This window comes from Saimiri boliviensis, chromosome 2, assembly GCF_048565385.1.
Source record: "Saimiri boliviensis isolate mSaiBol1 chromosome 2, mSaiBol1.pri, whole genome shotgun sequence".
In the NCBI taxonomy this organism is placed as follows: Eukaryota; Metazoa; Chordata; class Mammalia; order Primates; family Cebidae; genus Saimiri; species Saimiri boliviensis.
In genome coordinates, this window is record NC_133450.1 from 127000519 (window position 1) to 127016916 (window position 16398).

At 43.1% G+C, this 16398-nt stretch overlaps 1 protein-coding gene across 1 annotated transcript in view; it reads left to right on the forward strand.

Moving 5' to 3' along the window:
* Positions 1–1636: 1636 nt before the first annotated feature.
* EVL (Enah/Vasp-like) overlaps positions 1637–16398 on the forward strand; it is a 179854-nt gene continuing 165092 nt past the window's right edge. Inside the window, exon 1 of the mRNA XM_039462785.2 lies at positions 1637–2286. Within this exon, the coding sequence (XP_039318719.1) occupies positions 2282–2286 (5 nt within the window). The 5' untranslated portion in view covers positions 1637–2281. The remainder of the gene's footprint in view (positions 2287–16398) is intronic.

A 16398-nucleotide genomic window follows, 5' to 3' on the forward strand; every position in this document is an offset into this window, starting at 1 on the left:
CTGGAGATCAGAGTGGGCCACATGTTAAAAAAGCATCAATAAACTAGGCTGCAAACAAGCAGGCCTGTATCCCAAGGTCTCGGCACAGGACTTTGATAGGCAGTGACCAGGGGTTAACCTTGCCTCTCCACAGCACAGCTGGGATGTCCAGATGACCCAAGGCTTGTCCATTTTAGTAATTTTTAGGATGCAACAAGGCTCTCCTGTAGCAAAGAGGCCACTCTAGAACTTGTGAAGAGAGGGACAAATGAGGTTATGAGAGGCTAAACCTAAGGGGCTGCTACCAGGGTGGTAGAAGATCACGGTACCGTCAGGTTTTACTACTCTGGCTTAAACAAATACAGGAAGGAAAGCAGAGATGCTACAACCAATCGCCAGGGAATTCTATAACCTGTACATGGTGAGGGAGGGACAAGGAGTGGGGGTGGTGGGGGGAGACAAGCACATAGAGACCCAAACTGCAACTCATGACCCTCATGTTCAACCCCAGCAAACTGGAATGCTTGGGCACTGGGATTCCGAGTCAGAGAAACACTGCTTGAGACTTGGCTCCACCATTTTACCGTATCTTGGACAAAACTGCTTAATACACACACCCTTGCCTCAATCCTGGACAGGAGAAAAATATCGAGTCTTCATTGCCCTCCTAACTGCCAGACACTGACAAATGCTTTAAATACTCTTGTTCAGACCATTTTTTATAAGTTAGCTATTATTTTAATGTTCTGTGACAGGGGGAAGGGAGGCAATAGTGCCCAAACTGGTAACGCATGAGGAACTGTGTCTTTTATTTTTTTGAGATGGAGTTTCACTCTGTCTCCCGGGCTGGAGTGCAGTGGTGCAATTTCCGCTCACTGCAACCTCTGTCTCCTGGGTTCAAGAGATTCTCCTGCCTCAGCCTCCCAAGTAGCTGAGATTACAGGTGCACTCCACCATGTCCGGGTAATTTTTTGTATTTAGTAGAGACAGGCTTTCACTATGTTGGTCAGGCTGGTCTCGAACTCCTGACCTCAGGTGAGCCACCTGCCTCGGCCTCCCAAAGTGCTGGGATTACAGGCATGAGCCACTGCACCCGGCCGGAACTGTGTCTTCTTACACACAAGGAGTGAGACTCTGGAGGGTTTGGGGTTTCCAGCCAGCAGTGAAGATCACTAAGCTTTAGGAAAGACAGGGAGTTAAAAACCAGAAGACAACCTGGACGAACTACTTGACGCTGTGTATGGTAAACGTTATTTTTCACAGGCTGCGGTTTTGGGGCGCCGAGTGGGCTCTTAAGCTGGGGGAGACACTTCGAATACTGATATCGCCCCAAAGCTGCAACTCTCCGTCCCCGCGACGGCTCCTCATTTACAAAGAGGGAATCAGTCGTCGGTGACCTCGACGCCCCTCGGATCAGAGATGCCCCGAGTCCGAGCGGGCAGGGTGCTCAGCAGTGCCGGGTGGTGGGAATCATGCGGCCACCAAGCACCGACCCCGATGCCCCGGGTGGCCTCTTTGAGCTCGGGGGTAGGGCGAGGGCGGGGTCGGGAGGAGCGTCCTTGCGGGAGGCAGCGCAGCGCGCCACGTGCGGCCCCGCCCCGCCCCTCCCGCTGCCTCTCAGCCCCGCCCCTCGCGTCAGCCCCGCCCCTCGCAGCCTCAAGCTCGGCGCTCCCGGAGGCGCGGACCGTGGGGCCCCGCGCCTTTTGTGTCGGGTTTCGAGCGCCGCGCGCGCTCATTCACCTCAGCGGCCGCGGGCGGAAGAGCGCACGCGCGCGTCGTCCCATCGCCGGGCTGCGGGGCGCACAGCCACGCACGCAACCTCGGGCTCGGCTACTGGGCTCAGTGAGATTAGCCCGAGCGCCCGCTCGCCTCTCCCTCGAGGACTCGGAGCCGCCGGCACGCTCGCCAGGAGCTGCCGCCCCGAGTCTCAGGCTGACGCGCACGCGCTCCCGCCGCCCGGACCGCAGCCGGCTCGCCGCCTCCCACTGCCGCTCCCCACCTCCCAGCCGCGGCCCCCGGACACGCGCCCGCGCACACGCCGGCCCGGGCACGCGCCCGCCAAGATGGCAGGGGCCGGGGCCCAGCTGTCAGTCGCCGCCGCCGCGGCCCTTCCCCGCAGCTAGCGGCCCCGACGCCCGCCAGGAGAAGATGAGCCCCCGCCGCCCCCCGCAGCCCAGTCAGACGCGGAGCCGCCGCGCCCGGGGCCGGCTCCCCCGCTAGCGCCCGCGCCCCGCGCCCCGCGCCCCGCCGCCGCCGCCGCCGGGTTGCCCCTGGCCCGGCGCGCCCGTTCCCGGCAGCGACAATGAGGTGAGTTGGGTCCGGCGCCTCGTGGGAGGCGGCAGCAGGGAGCTTCGGAGGGTTTGGGTTGGCGGCCTGCGGTGCCCCCGAGGACGGGAGGGGGACAGCGAGGGCTCTGCAGAGAGCCGGGGGCATTCAGAGCGCGGGAATGGCTTCGCGAGAGTCGCGGGGGCGTCTGCAGAGCCGGGAGAGGCTGCTGGGCTCTGGGGGCCGGCGTTCCCCAAGGGGCGGGCGGCGCTGGCCTTAGCTGCTGTGGGGGGCCTGCGGCGGGCGGGGGACGCAGACCCCGCGGGCAGGTGTGGCCGCGTCCCGACCGCACGAGGACCGAAGTTGGCCGAAGCCCCGGGTCGGTGCCCTCCAGCCCGGAGGAGGCCAGCCTGAAGCCCCCGGGCCCTGCCGAAGCCTCCCCCTGCCGGTGCCCAGAGCCGCGCTGGGGCTTTTACAGGCGGAGCTTCCCCTCTTCTTGAAGCCGGTCACCCCTTTCGTCTCCCTGTTCTGTCCCCCCCCCTTTTTTTTTTCCTTGCACGCCAGTAACGTGCAAGGCCCCCAAATGTACCACTCACTGATGTATCACTCAGTCGGGGAGCCTGCTGGTTACCAGGCCAAGAAATAAAACCTTGGTTCACCCAGAAGACCGGGTGCCCTCTCCCAGTCACTAAACCCTTCCTTCTCCAGAGGTAACCCTATTGTGACTTTTTTTGGGGGGGGGAGGGTAATCTTCTCCCCCACCGTTTCTAATTTTACTTTTTAAACACGTATCTCATAAAAACTTTAGTTTCTAACTGTAGTTTCCTTTTGGAATAATACAAGAATAATACAATATTCTTTTGTGTCTGGTGTTTTCAAGATGTTTTTGAGATCCGTCCATTACGTTGTACTCGTTATTTGTTCATTTTTACTGTTCTATAGTATTCTGTTGTACGAATATACCACAGTGTTCGCATTCTACTGTTACTAGACATTTTAGTTGTTTCTAGCTTTGTTGGCTATTAATAATGCTGTTAGGGATATTGTTGTGGTCTCTCCTGGTGCATTCATTTCAGTTGGATATATATCTAGTAAAATTTTTAGGTCAAAAGATACGTATATCTTTAGCTTTAGCAGTAAACACCAAGTTTCCGAAGTGGTTCTACGAGTTGACATTCCTACCGAAAAGTGTATGAGAGTTCTTGTTGCTTCACATTCTTGTTAACACTTGGTATCGTCAGTCTTAAATTTTAACCATTCTGATGATTATGAAATGGTATCTCATTGTGGTTTTAATCTACAGTTTCTTGTTGACTGATGAGGCTGAACATCTTTTCATGTTTATTTGGTATCTTCTGGCGTTCAGATATCTTACCCACATCTCTTTTGGGGTTTATTATTGTTATTATTTTTGAGACGGAGTTTCGCTCTTGTTACCCAGGCTGGAGTGCAATGGCGCGATCTTGGCTCACGCAACCTCCGCCTCCTGGGTTCAGGCAATTCTCCTGCCTCAGCCTCCCAAGCAGCTGGGATTACAGGCCTGGCTGACTTTTAGTTTTAGTAGAGATTGGGTTTCACCTTGTTGGTCAGGCTGGTCTCGAACTCCTGACCTCAGGTGATCCACCTGCCTCAGCTTCCCAAGTGCTGGGATTACAGGCACTAGCCACCACACCCAGCCTCTTTTGGGGGTTTACATGTCAAGAAAATAGTTTCCTGTAACATTTAGAAACTTTACATGTGTTTTCCCTTTTATGTTAAGATACTTGGTTCATGTAGAATTCATTTTTGTGTAACAATGTGCAAAAGGGGTTAAATTTTATTTAATTCCAGTCATCTTCCAGTCTTCTCTTTGGGGTCATTTTCTTTCTTCCCCAAAGAATACTCTATAGTATTCTTTAGAGCAGGTCTGGCAACAAATTCTTAGTGCTTGTCTAAAAATGTCATTATTTATTCTTCATTGTTTTCTTTTTTGTAAGTTTTATTGAGATATAATTTACATGCCATAAAATTTACCCATTTAAAGCTTATGGTTTAGTGGTTTTTAGAATATTTAGTTATGCAATCATTACCACATCTAATTTTAGAACTTTTTTTTCGTTTGTGAAGTGTCATTTCATTAGTTATAGAACTCTTGGTTTGCCATAGTTTTCTTTTAGCATTTTAAAAAGCTAATTCACTTTCTTTTTATTTTTTTGTATAAAAATCCTACACTGTATAATAGCCATAGCTGCAGCCTGGGTTCTCTGCAGGAGAGACTCTGGTCAATAAATTCCTAATTTCCAAATAGGAAGACTTGGTGAATATGGTCTCTTTCCAGAGGTTGGGGGTCAGATAGCAGTAGGTCTTTGAGATGGCATTAACAGTGGACTTGATGAAGTTGCCCAGGGTGGCAATGCAGCCCCTGATTGAGGTGTGGCAGTCCTTAATGTCAGCTGTCATCAGCAGCTTCTTGGGCATAGGAATCAAGACAAAACCGTTCATTGTCTCTGTGGATGGAGATGAAGTGTACCAGCACAGAGCTGCAGTGGCCTGTCACCTTGCAAGGAATGCTGTGGGGCTTGCCAGTATTGTCCCCTGAGATGCCTCTCTGCACGGGTACAGTGGAGAGCTTGGCAAAGGTGATGACTCCTTGGATGGCAGTAGCTACCATCTTGGAGCATTTAACACCCAGACCAACTGGCTATTTTATTCCGCAGTGGCAACAAGTGCCTTGAACCTGGACCACTGGGCAGTGCAAGTCTGCATTTCTACTGGCATAATCTTTAAAAAAAAAAAAAAAAAAAAAAAAAAAAACCTCATCCTTGAGGGATACCCCCAGGAAAAAGTCAATGATCTCAGCCTACTTGATGGGCAGGGAGAAGAGATAGATCTTCAGGGGCTTGATCTTCATGTCCTTGACTAGGCAGCCCAGTTTGGTGATGGGGAGGTACTCCTTGTCCTTGGCCTTGCCACCACCAGCTCCATGGCCTCAGCCAACCCTGGATGCCACTGCTGCGGCCTCCCATTTTGGGGCCTCTGGGCTCTCCCATTGCACTGGTCTCATTTCCCATTTGGTGTTTTCTTGGAGAACTCTTTTAGCATTTTAAAGCTATCCCATTATCTCTGACTTTTTCTGTTGAGAAGTCACTTGTCAGTCTGTTGTTCCTTTGAAAGTAGTCTTATTGTCTGGCTGTTTGTTTATTTTATTTTATTGATATGGGGTTTCAGACTGGTCTTGAACTCCTGACCTCAGGTGATCTGCCTGCCTTAGCCTCCCAAAGTGCTGGGATTACAGCCCTTTCAGGCTGTTTTAAAAATGTTCTCTCTGTCTTTGGTTTTCAGTAATTTTTCTGTCTTGTCCCTAGTATGGATTTCTTTTAATTTATAATTAGAGTTCTTAGGGATTCTTGAATTTGTGGCTTCATGTCTTACATTGGTTTTGGAAATCATCAGCCATTATTACTTCAGTTATTTCTTCTGCCCCATTTCCTCTTACCTTTCCTTCTTGGGCTACAAAGATACATGTTAGACCAGCAGTTCCCAACTTTTTTGGCACTAGGGACTGGTTTTGTGGAAGAAAATTTTTCCATGGGGTGTTGGGGGGCTGGTTTTGGGATAAAACTGTTCCACCTCAGATCATCAGGCTTTAGATTCTCCTAAAGAATACACAGCTTAGATCCCTTCCATGCACAGTTCACAACAGGGTTCATCCTTCTTGAGAATCTAATGCTGCAGCTCATCTGACAGGAGGCATAGTTCAGGTGGCAATGCTTGCTCATCTGCTGCTTACCTCCTGCTGTGCAGCCTGGTTCCTGATAAGCCACAGACTGATACTAGTTCATGGTCCAAGGATTGGGGACCTCCCATGTTAGTCCATTTCACTATATTGTCTATGTGTCTTAACTATTTCTCTGCATTTTACAGGTTTGTCTGTTCTTGCAGTTACCTTCTCATTTGTCTCTCTGCTTCTCTCCATCCCCCTCCCCTGCTGTATATAATCTGCTATTAAAACCATTCATTGAGTTTTTAATTTCAGTTTTTTAAACTACTTTTAAATTTCTTTTTTGTTGTTGTTTGTTTTTTTATTTTTCAGAGTCTCATTGTTTTACTCAGGCTTGAGTGCAGTGGCTCAGTCACTACAGCCTTAAACTCCCACCTTAGCCTCCCAAGTAGCTGCAGCTACAGCTAATTTTTAAATTTTGTTTTGTTTTGTTTTGCTTTAGAGACAGGGTCTTACTATGTTACCCAGACTGGTAAACTCTTGGCCTCCAGTGATACTCCTGCCTCAGCCTCCCAGAGTGCTAGGATTACAGGCATGAGCTATTGTGCCCAGTTGATTTTTATATTTCTTTTTGGTTCTGTTTTATAGTTCTAAGTTATCTGCCAAAATTATCAATCTTGTCTTTTATCTCCTTTAACATAGTATGTGTAATTATCTTAAAGTCCATGTTCAGTTATGGCAATATCTGTTAGTTGTTTCTAGTGTCTGTTTCTGTTGGTTTTCATTGATATTGTCTTGTCTCCTTATGTGCCTAGTGTTTTTTTTTTTTTAAATGGGTGCTAAGCATCATGTTTGCAAAATTATTTATAGGAATAATTTGAGGCCTAAAATAATGCTTTTTTCTTCCAGAGTTAATTCACATTTGCTGTTGGCAGGCACATGAGAGGACTTAGAATCGGTGTTGCCTTTAGTACAGTTTCAGGGATTGAAATATCTCTAAGCTGAGCTGCAGTTCTTGTGAAGACAAACCTGTTCTGTTCACTTTTCCTTCTTATGTTCTCTTCTTCACCAGCACCTTCACGCTCCACCTCAGCACCAAACTTAACAGCATTTCCTTCAGAAATAACAAACACCGTTCAGGAAAGTTAGCCTCAAACACTGAGCTCACTTGCTCAGGCTCTGACTTGCTTTCCTCCCCCATGCCTTCATGCAGGTATTTCTTACATTTTCCCCAGATTTTCTAGTTCCCTTTAGGTAAAGGATTGTTCTGATTTCCTTAGTCCATAGTTACTAGCAGTAAAAGTCTCTAATATTTGCATTTTCAGGAGCAGTTTGAGTCAATATTCAGTTCTGGAGATTCATGCTACCAGATTATGAAAGCTGTAGAGAACAGTGACACCTACTTTCTTATGTTCTGTTCTAATTGTACTAGATTATTTCTGGCAGTTTGTGAAATGCTTTTGGAATCAAGATAACTTTAAGAATAAATCTTTAACTCATCTTAATAAATAATTGAAAAAATAGCAGTTTAGCTCAGGTCATTGCTATAAAGCAAAAGATTTGGAGGAAAGGTGCTTTTATCTCCTTTCCATGGTTCCTTTCTCCTGTCTTGATTTCCTTAATTATTTATTTAATAAAAATTACACTCTAACCAGTCCTCCTGAATAGAACATTTAATTTTTGAGTCAACAATAGCATAAGACCATTCTCAGATCTCATTCTTCGGGATCTAATAAAAAGTCACGATGGCCGGGCATGGTGGCTCTTGCCTGTAATCCCAGCACTTTGGGAGGCTGAGGCAGGCAGATCACCTGAGGTCGGAAGTTCAAGACCAGCCTGGCTAACATGGTGAAACCCCGTCTCTACTAAAAATACAAAAGTTAGCCAGGCATGGTGGTGGGTGCCTGTAATCTCAGCTACTCGGGAGGCTGAGGCAGGAGAATTACTTGAACCTGGAAGGCAGAGGTTGCAGTAAGCCAAGGTCAGCTTGGGTGACAAAGCTAGGCTTTGTCTCAAAAAAAGAGAAAAAAAACCTCATGGATGTAGAAATAAAGGTTTCTAAGTGGTTTTTGGAGAATGAAGAACCATTTTCTTTTTTTTTTTTTTCAAGTCAATCATTTTTTACACAGATTTTAAAAATTGCTGCAGACAGTTTAACATGGTTCTCCATTGCAGACTGCTTATATTTAAATATCTATACATGTATATTTACCTGTACCTGAAATACTTGGCTTTAGTACATGGACTTAACTGAGTCCAGGGGGACCATTCATTACCTTTATTATCAGTTTATTTGATTTGATTATTTATAAGCAATTTGGTTTATGATAACACTTTGCTTTTTGTTCAGTCTTAAATATTTAAAATGAAAGTAACCATCATTTCTCTTGATGGATACTCTCATGAGAGTACATAGATGTGACCTGTTGCTGAAAGTCTAAAATGTAATATCCAAACTCTGTTCCTTTTGGAACATCTCAGAAAGCCATAAAGCCGGAAATGCATTCTCACAAGTGAGCTAAACACTCGAGGCACATGTCCACTTATTTTAACAAAAAAATACTATTGTATCAACTTATTCAGTTAATAAAGTATAAGTTTGAGTTTTATTTATTTTCTAGAGTACTGCCTAAAATCTTGTTTCCCCTTTTTCTAATAGATCCTATGTATTTTCATATCTAAATTGAGAAATTATTTTTTGATGGCATACTATTGTTTGGTACTGGATTAGATGGGGTAAGGAGATGGAAGGAACTAGACACCCCGTCCCCCACTCTCACTGCCCGTACAGAAATAGTCCCCATACCTAAAAGATTTACAGAAACTTACTAGGTGTTTCTGTACTTGGAAAAAAAAAAAACACCACACGTACATACACAATATGCAATATATTCCTGCTTATATATTTGAGTCATTTATCTATTGGGAACATTCTCTTCTGTGAGCATTTTCCCTATCTGCTTTTTATCTTTTAAAGATTTAGATACAGAAGTTAAAATTTTTTTAGGTCATTAAGTTGTTTTCCTGATGATTTTTCCATATTTCTGACATTGTAGGATATTGTTCGTCTAGAATTTTGATTATCAGACTTTTTTTTTTTCAGTTATACATGAGGTTGGCCCTATTTATCTGTCAATTCTGCATCTGTGGATTCAACCAACCTTGGATGGAAAACATTTTTTTATAAAAACGATGGTTGTGTCTATACTGAACATGTATGGACATTTTTTCTTTTCATTATCCCCTGAACAATATGGTATAACAACTATTTATATATAATTTGCATTGTATTCGGTGTTACAAGTAATTTAGAGATGATTTAAGGTATATGGGATATATCTGGGCTATATGCAAATATGACTCCATTTTACATAAGGGATTTGAGCATCCACAAACTTTGGTATCTGTCTGAGATGAGTCCTGAAACCAGTCTTCTGTGGATACTGAGTATGACTATATAACGATTTTAAAAATTCGTTCTTCAAATGGTCTGAAATATGAGGTGGAGACTGAAATTACATTTTTCTCAAAATTGCTGGTTAGATACTTGATCATATCAGTAGTTTATGTGGTAGAGATAACAACAGCATTTTCTGGGTTGGACGGTTCTGCAAACATCTGGATCCCAACATTCTGGGGTGCGTGGTTGTATCTGGTAATGTCTACATGAGTGAGAATCACCTCTAATCTTCAGAAAGCTTACCTACCCCCACAGGGCCAGCCTTGTAAATGTGAGGCATGGCCAGTGCAGCATGTCAACAGGTCTGGTTATGAGCCAAGAAGTGCTTCATTTGGACCAGGGGCACTTTATCGATGTTGGAGTTCTACAGAACACAATGTGATCACAGAATATAACAGTATAAAATACACAGGTATAAACACATTCCTCACTTATCACCCTTAACCTGTACTGGATAACACAGTTGGGTCCAAATACATTTCTGAACCCTGTCCTGCAATCTGCTGGTAGAGGGCATTTTCTAAGATGGCTTTGGAAGTCATGTTAAGAAGACCAGCTATAGGAGCTATAGGGATTCTGTGTGTGTGTATCTTTCCAGGCTCTCTTGTTCTGTCTGCCTCTGTTTAGACCTGTGCCATTACTATATATGCCTTGTGGACAGTGATTTTAATTTGAGCAGCATCATTGTTTGATTAACATTATTTTGAATTTTGCTGGTTGGGTGATTGTGTTTGTATTTAATTTATAAATTTGTTTTTTGCTTATCTAGTTATATAAACATAGGACTTTTTTTTTTTTTTTTTTGAGACCGAGTCTTTTGCTCTGTTGCCCAGGCTGGAGTGCAGTGGCATGATCTCGGCTCACTGCAACCTCCATTTCCCAGGTTCAAGCAATTCTCCTGCCTCAGCCTCCTGAGTAGCTGGGATTGCAGGTGCATGACACCATGCCTGGCTAATTTTTGTATTTTTTTTTAGTAGAAACTTATGTTTCGTGCCTGGTCAAACATAAGACCTTTAAACTTAGTTTTATAATTGTGTGTATAAGCTGGGTGTGGTGTCACATGCCTGTAATCCCAGATACTTGGGAGGCTGAGCAGGAGGATAGCTTGAGGCCAAGAGTTTGAGACCAGCATGGCGGGGGGCAGCATAGTGAGATCCTGTCTGCTTTTGTTTTTTTCTGATTTTTGGCTAGCACTTCTGTTGATTAAGAAAAATAATAGGCGGGGCATGATGGCTCACACCTGTAATCCCCTCACTTTGGGAGGTCAAGGTAGATGGATCACCAGAGGTCAGGAGTTTGAGACCAGCCTGGCCAACATGGTGAAACCCTGTTCCTACTAAAAATACAAAAGTTAGCTGGGCATGTTTTTGGGCACCTGTAACCTCAGCTACTCAAGAGGCTGAGGCAGGAGAATCGGTTGAACCCGGGAGGCAGAGGTTGCAGTGAGCCAAGATCGTGTCATTGCACTCCATCCTGGACCAGAGACTGAAACTCTGTCTCAAAAATAACATAAAATAGAGCAATAACAATTTTACGTATATATAATATATATGCTGAATGAATATAAATTAAATCATATTGTTTCACATACAGATTTTTCCCCTTTAAAGAGAATCCGTGTACTGCACATGTTAGAGGAACCGTGCAGTAGGAATACCCTGCGCCTGGCTTGTGTATTGCGTGTTTGTATTGGGCATTGTACATTTAATATATGTGCATCTCCCCCTTATCAAATATTTGAAAACATTTAAAATAACTGAATAATAGTCTATCAGATGGTATACTATGATTTATTCATAATATATATTTTAATGGTATTGGGACCAAAGGGTATAAACATTTTAAAGGCTATCAACATATACTACTAGAATGTTAATTTTAAAGAAGAGAGAAAGAGATAAAGTTAATGAATAGAAGTTTAATCCTGGAAGTTTAACTTGGAGGTTCTCCCAAAAACAAAACAAAACAAAACAAAAAATCACCAAATAAAGGACTAGGAAAGGAATCAGAAGAGATTCTTTAGTAAGCAAATGGAGTTAAAAGGGAGGCGGGGAAATACTGTACCTAGAAATGATGTAGTTCTCTCTGCTCACCAGTGGAGGGAAACCTGTTCCCAGTTCCTCTGTAGCGATTCACGTGAAGAGCATTGTCTTTGTCTTTACGGCTATGTGAAAGACATCTCTTCAGTTTGCAGTTAATATAGGTTTGTAAAGGGACTTCTCAAAAAGAATTTGGGTTAATTTTAGTTTAATTTAACCCCTGTATTCTAAGCAGCTGTATTTTAGAGTCAGACCTGGATTCTGCCCCAGAGGTACTGCTTTTCAGCTGACTGACTTTTAGCAATTTCCTTAACTTTTATAGCCTCCATTTTTCTCAAGTATAAATTAGGACAGTTCACTTTCTTCAGAGGGTTTTGTGAAGATCAAATGAGAATAAATGAAAAGTTCTTAGCTTATGATATTCAATAAAGGTTAGTTATCTACCCCATTCCACCCCACCCCAGCCTCACCATCCTGGATTTATTTTCTAGAGTTTATCTTCCATGAGGATATGGGACAATTCTGGTTTCAAATATTCTGCCCTTTTGTCAGATTACTATATAACTTACCTTTATATGTGATAAATGTTGGTTTAGAAACTACAGTTGCTATTGATACATCAACTTCTAAGAAAGATCCAGGGACATTATCTGCAAAAAGATGAAATAGACAAAGCTAAAACAGGAGGCATAATATTTGGGGCTAGAGGAGATAATTGTACCAGAAAACTTAGATTAAGAAATATTTACTGCAGTCGAGCACACTTAGCTGTGAAATTCATGGAAGTCATGGCAAAAAGGGAAAGGTAAGCCAATGTGTGCCTCTCTTTGGGTAATAAAGGAGAGATGTGCCATTATATAGCTCTAAAGGTATGTTTTGTATGGATCTTAAAGAGACAGTGGACCTTAAAAGAGCTTGGTTTTGGTAGCATCTTACACCCTTCTCCAGTACTTTACCCATGTGATAATTTTTCCTGGGCCTCTTCTTTAAAAGGTTCCAGCACTCTCAACCATTCTCTGGGTCCTGCCTGTTGCTCTGCTGCCTCTTTGGAGTTGTGTTTATTGCACTGATCTTCTCTTCTCCCTTCTCTCTCCAAAAATTCTTAAATAAGAAAAGATCTGATGAGCTAAATCACACAAGTTGATCGCAGTCTAGCTGCTTCCTTTTCCTCTTTACTTTGCTAAGTTCTTAGCCTTGAAATCTTAGTTGAAGTATCTTTTCCTTGGGGAGGCAGTCTTTGACCCTTTCCTGTTAATTACCTTTGTGATATACCATATTTCCTCTTCTGTAACTGTTTATATGTGTGCAATTACTTAAAATTTCCCTGCCCTACTGAAGTCTTTATAAAGGCAGAGCTTATGCTTGTTTTGATCTCTGCTAGAACCCCAGAGCCTAGCACTGGTACTTGGCACTTGGTAAATGTTTGACACTGCCACCTATACCTAAAATGGATAGTCGATTGTGGCGTTCATCCCGGTTTAGCATGGATCCTTCTAAGGACAGCATTTCAGGTAGCCACCCCCTAAATAGTAGAAGCTAGCATCCAAGTGAAGGCTCTTTTATTACATGATTAATGACTTAATGCATTACTGGGGTGACAGTGATTTAGTCTATTGTGTCCTTACTGCTGCCATAAGACATGATTTGTTTGGTAATGTGTGGATGGGTATTTTTTTTTCTGTGATTTCTTTGTAAGGATGTTATCCACTGTAACCCTTAATATCCCAGATGTTTCTCAAACTTTAATGTGCATAGGAATCAGTGGGGGGATATGTATGTATGTGTCCTTCCAAAATGGAGATCCCAGCCCCGTCCCCAGGGATGAATGAATGCTTTTATTTCTTTCTTTTTTAAATTAATAGACTTTGTATTTTAGAACAGTTTTATATTTATGGAAAAATCAAGAAGGGAGCACAGAGAGTTCCCATACACCTCCCACACACATATAGTTTTTCCTGTTATTAACATCTTACATTAATATTGTCTATTATTACTGAAAACATTATTTTTTATTTTAATTTAATTAATTTATTTATTTTGAGATGGAGTCTTGCTCTGTTGCCCAGGCTGGAGTTCAGTGGCACAGTCTTGGTTCACTGCAATCTCTGCCTCCCTGGTTCCAGTGATTCTCCTACCTCAGCCTCCCTAGTAGCTGGGACTACAGGTGCTTGCCACCATGCCTGGCTAGTTTTTTGTATTTTTAGTAGAAACAGGGTTTCACCATTAGCCAGGATAGTCTCGATCTCCTGACCATGTGATCTGTCCATCTCAGCCTCCCAAAGTGCTGGGATTACTTTATTATTTTTTGAGACAGAGTTTTCTCCTGTTGCCCAGGCTGGAGTGTAATGGTGTGATCTCGGCTCACTGCAACCTCTGCCTCCCAGTTTAAAGCGATTCTCCTGCCCCAGCCTCCTGAGTAGCTGGGATTACAGGTATGGGCCACCACGCCTATCTAATTTTTTTGTATTTTTAGTGGAGACAGGTGAATTTTACCGTTTTGGTCAGGCTGGTCTCAAACTCCTGACCTCAGGTGATTTACCTGCCTGGACCTCCCAAAGTGCTGGGATTACAGGCATGAGTCACTGGGCCCAGCCGACATTATTAATTAAAGTCCAGCATTTATTCAAATTTCCTTTGTTTTTACCTGATACCCTTTTCTGTTCCAGGGTTCCATTCAAGACATTAGTTTAGTTTTTATATAACAACGTTTAGTTTTTATATCTCTTTAGGCTCCTCTTGGCAGTGACAATTTCTCAGACTTTCCTCATTTAATTTTAATAAATCATATTTGCTTACATTTTTGCTTGACAGATACATATATATTTAGTACCTACTATATGCAGGATAGTGGGACTAGGGATAGAGCTATGGAGACCTACATAAGCGTCAGGGAGTTGATAGCCAAGAAGAATAGCATGGGGCATATAAGATGAAAGTGTCAGAAAAGAGATGTGAACAACATAATTTTTATTTATTGTTATTATTATTACATTTGAGATGTGCCTAGGGGAACTGGCAGGATTTTGACTGGGCTTATCTTTTTTGGTTTTTCACCTTTGTACTTCCTTGAACTGGTCTTTCTTTCTTTGAATTGGCTTTTCAGATGCTTGAAGATAATGGATTTCAGAAAGTCTTGCCTTTTCTTGGTTAAAAAGTCCTTGATCTTGGCTGGGCATGGTGGTTCACACCTGTAATCCCAGCACTTTGGGAGGCTGAGGCAGACAAATCACCTGAGGTTGGGAGTTCGTGACTAGCTTGACCAACATGGAGAAACCCCATCTCTACTAAAAACACAAAATTAGTCTGGCGTGGTGGCTCATATCTGTAATCCCAGCTACTTGAGAGGCTGAGGCAGGAGAATTGCTTGAACCTGGGAGGCAGAGGTTGTGGTAAGCTGAGATCGTGCTATTGCATTCCAGCCTGAGCAACAAGAGTGAAACTCTGTCTCAAAAAAAAAAAGTTATTGGTCTTTTAGCCATTCATTACTAATTAGTGGCCCTTCTGAGGACCTTTCTTTCCCTGAGCTCTGACCTGCTGAACTGCTTTAGCAATTTAGATCTCTAACTTTGGCTTGAACACAGAAAGATGTTTGGCCTGGCACACAGATGAAACTGAATACAAAATAGAAACGTACTACACCTTAGAGCCTCTTTGCTGATAGATCAACATCAAATGTATTGACCAGGCTCAATAACTCATGCCTGTAATCTCAGCACTTTGGGAGGCAGAGGCGAGTGGATCACCTGAGGTCAGGAGTTTGAGACCAGCCTGACTAACATGATGAAATTCCATCTCTAATAAAAATACAAAAATCAGCTGACTGGTGGCATGTGCTATGTCCCAGCTACTCAGGAGGCTGAGGCATGAGAATCACTTGAATCCGGGAGGTGGAGGTTGTGATGAGCTGAAATTGCGCCACTGCACTCCAGCCTGGGTAATAGAGTGAGACTCTATCTCAAAAATAAGTAAAATTTTTAAAAAATGCATCCACTGGCACTGCTTCCTTCAACCAGCTGAGATTTCTAAGAGAACAGCTTCATTGTCCCATTTATGAACATTTTCTTTCCTGGGAAAAAGGAAAATGCTCACCTCAATTTGTATCATTAAGCAAAATTGAACTGTAAGCAACAGACTGAATCAGACAGAGTCCCAGTTAGAGGAACAGCACTAGGAAGAGAACCAGCTGGTGCTTTCACAAGATAAGAGTGATATGCTTCAGAGTGTTCAAGGTGATGGGTGATGAGGGAGTGTGACTGTGAAGTGCACATGTGGTAATAATTCCACAAATATTTATTGAGTTTACTGTGTTGATTTCTGGACCATGAATTGAAGACATGGTTTTTCTACACATGTAGCCTAGTGTCAAGAAGACAGAGCGTAAGTACGTGCAATTCAGCATGTCTACAACTGGACTCACTAATCCTAAATTTATGAACAATTGTTTATTGACAAGAGTGCCAGGCAATTCAGTGGAGGAAAATAGCCTTTTCAACAAATGCTGGGACAAAATGTCCTCATACAAAAGAATGAAATTGGACCCTACCTCACACCATATACAAGATTCAACTTAAAGTAGATCGTAAACTTAGGTGGAAGAACTAAAACTTTAGAATGCTTGTAGGAGAAAATACAAAAGTAAGTCTGTGTGGCCTTATGTTAGGTGATGGTTTCTTAGAAATAGTACCAAAAGCACAAATGACCAATAAATAAATAAATTAGACTTCATCAATATTAAACACGTTTTTGCTGAAAATGATACTATCAAGAAAGTAACAAGACAGTCCTCATGATGGGAGAAAATATTTGCAAATTATATATCTGATAAGGGATTTATATCTAGACTATATGAAGAACTCTTATATTTTGCCATGGTCTAAAAGTTTGTGTGGTCCCAAAATTCAAATGTTGAAATACTGCCCCTCAATATGATACTGTTAAGAGGTGGGGCCTTTGGA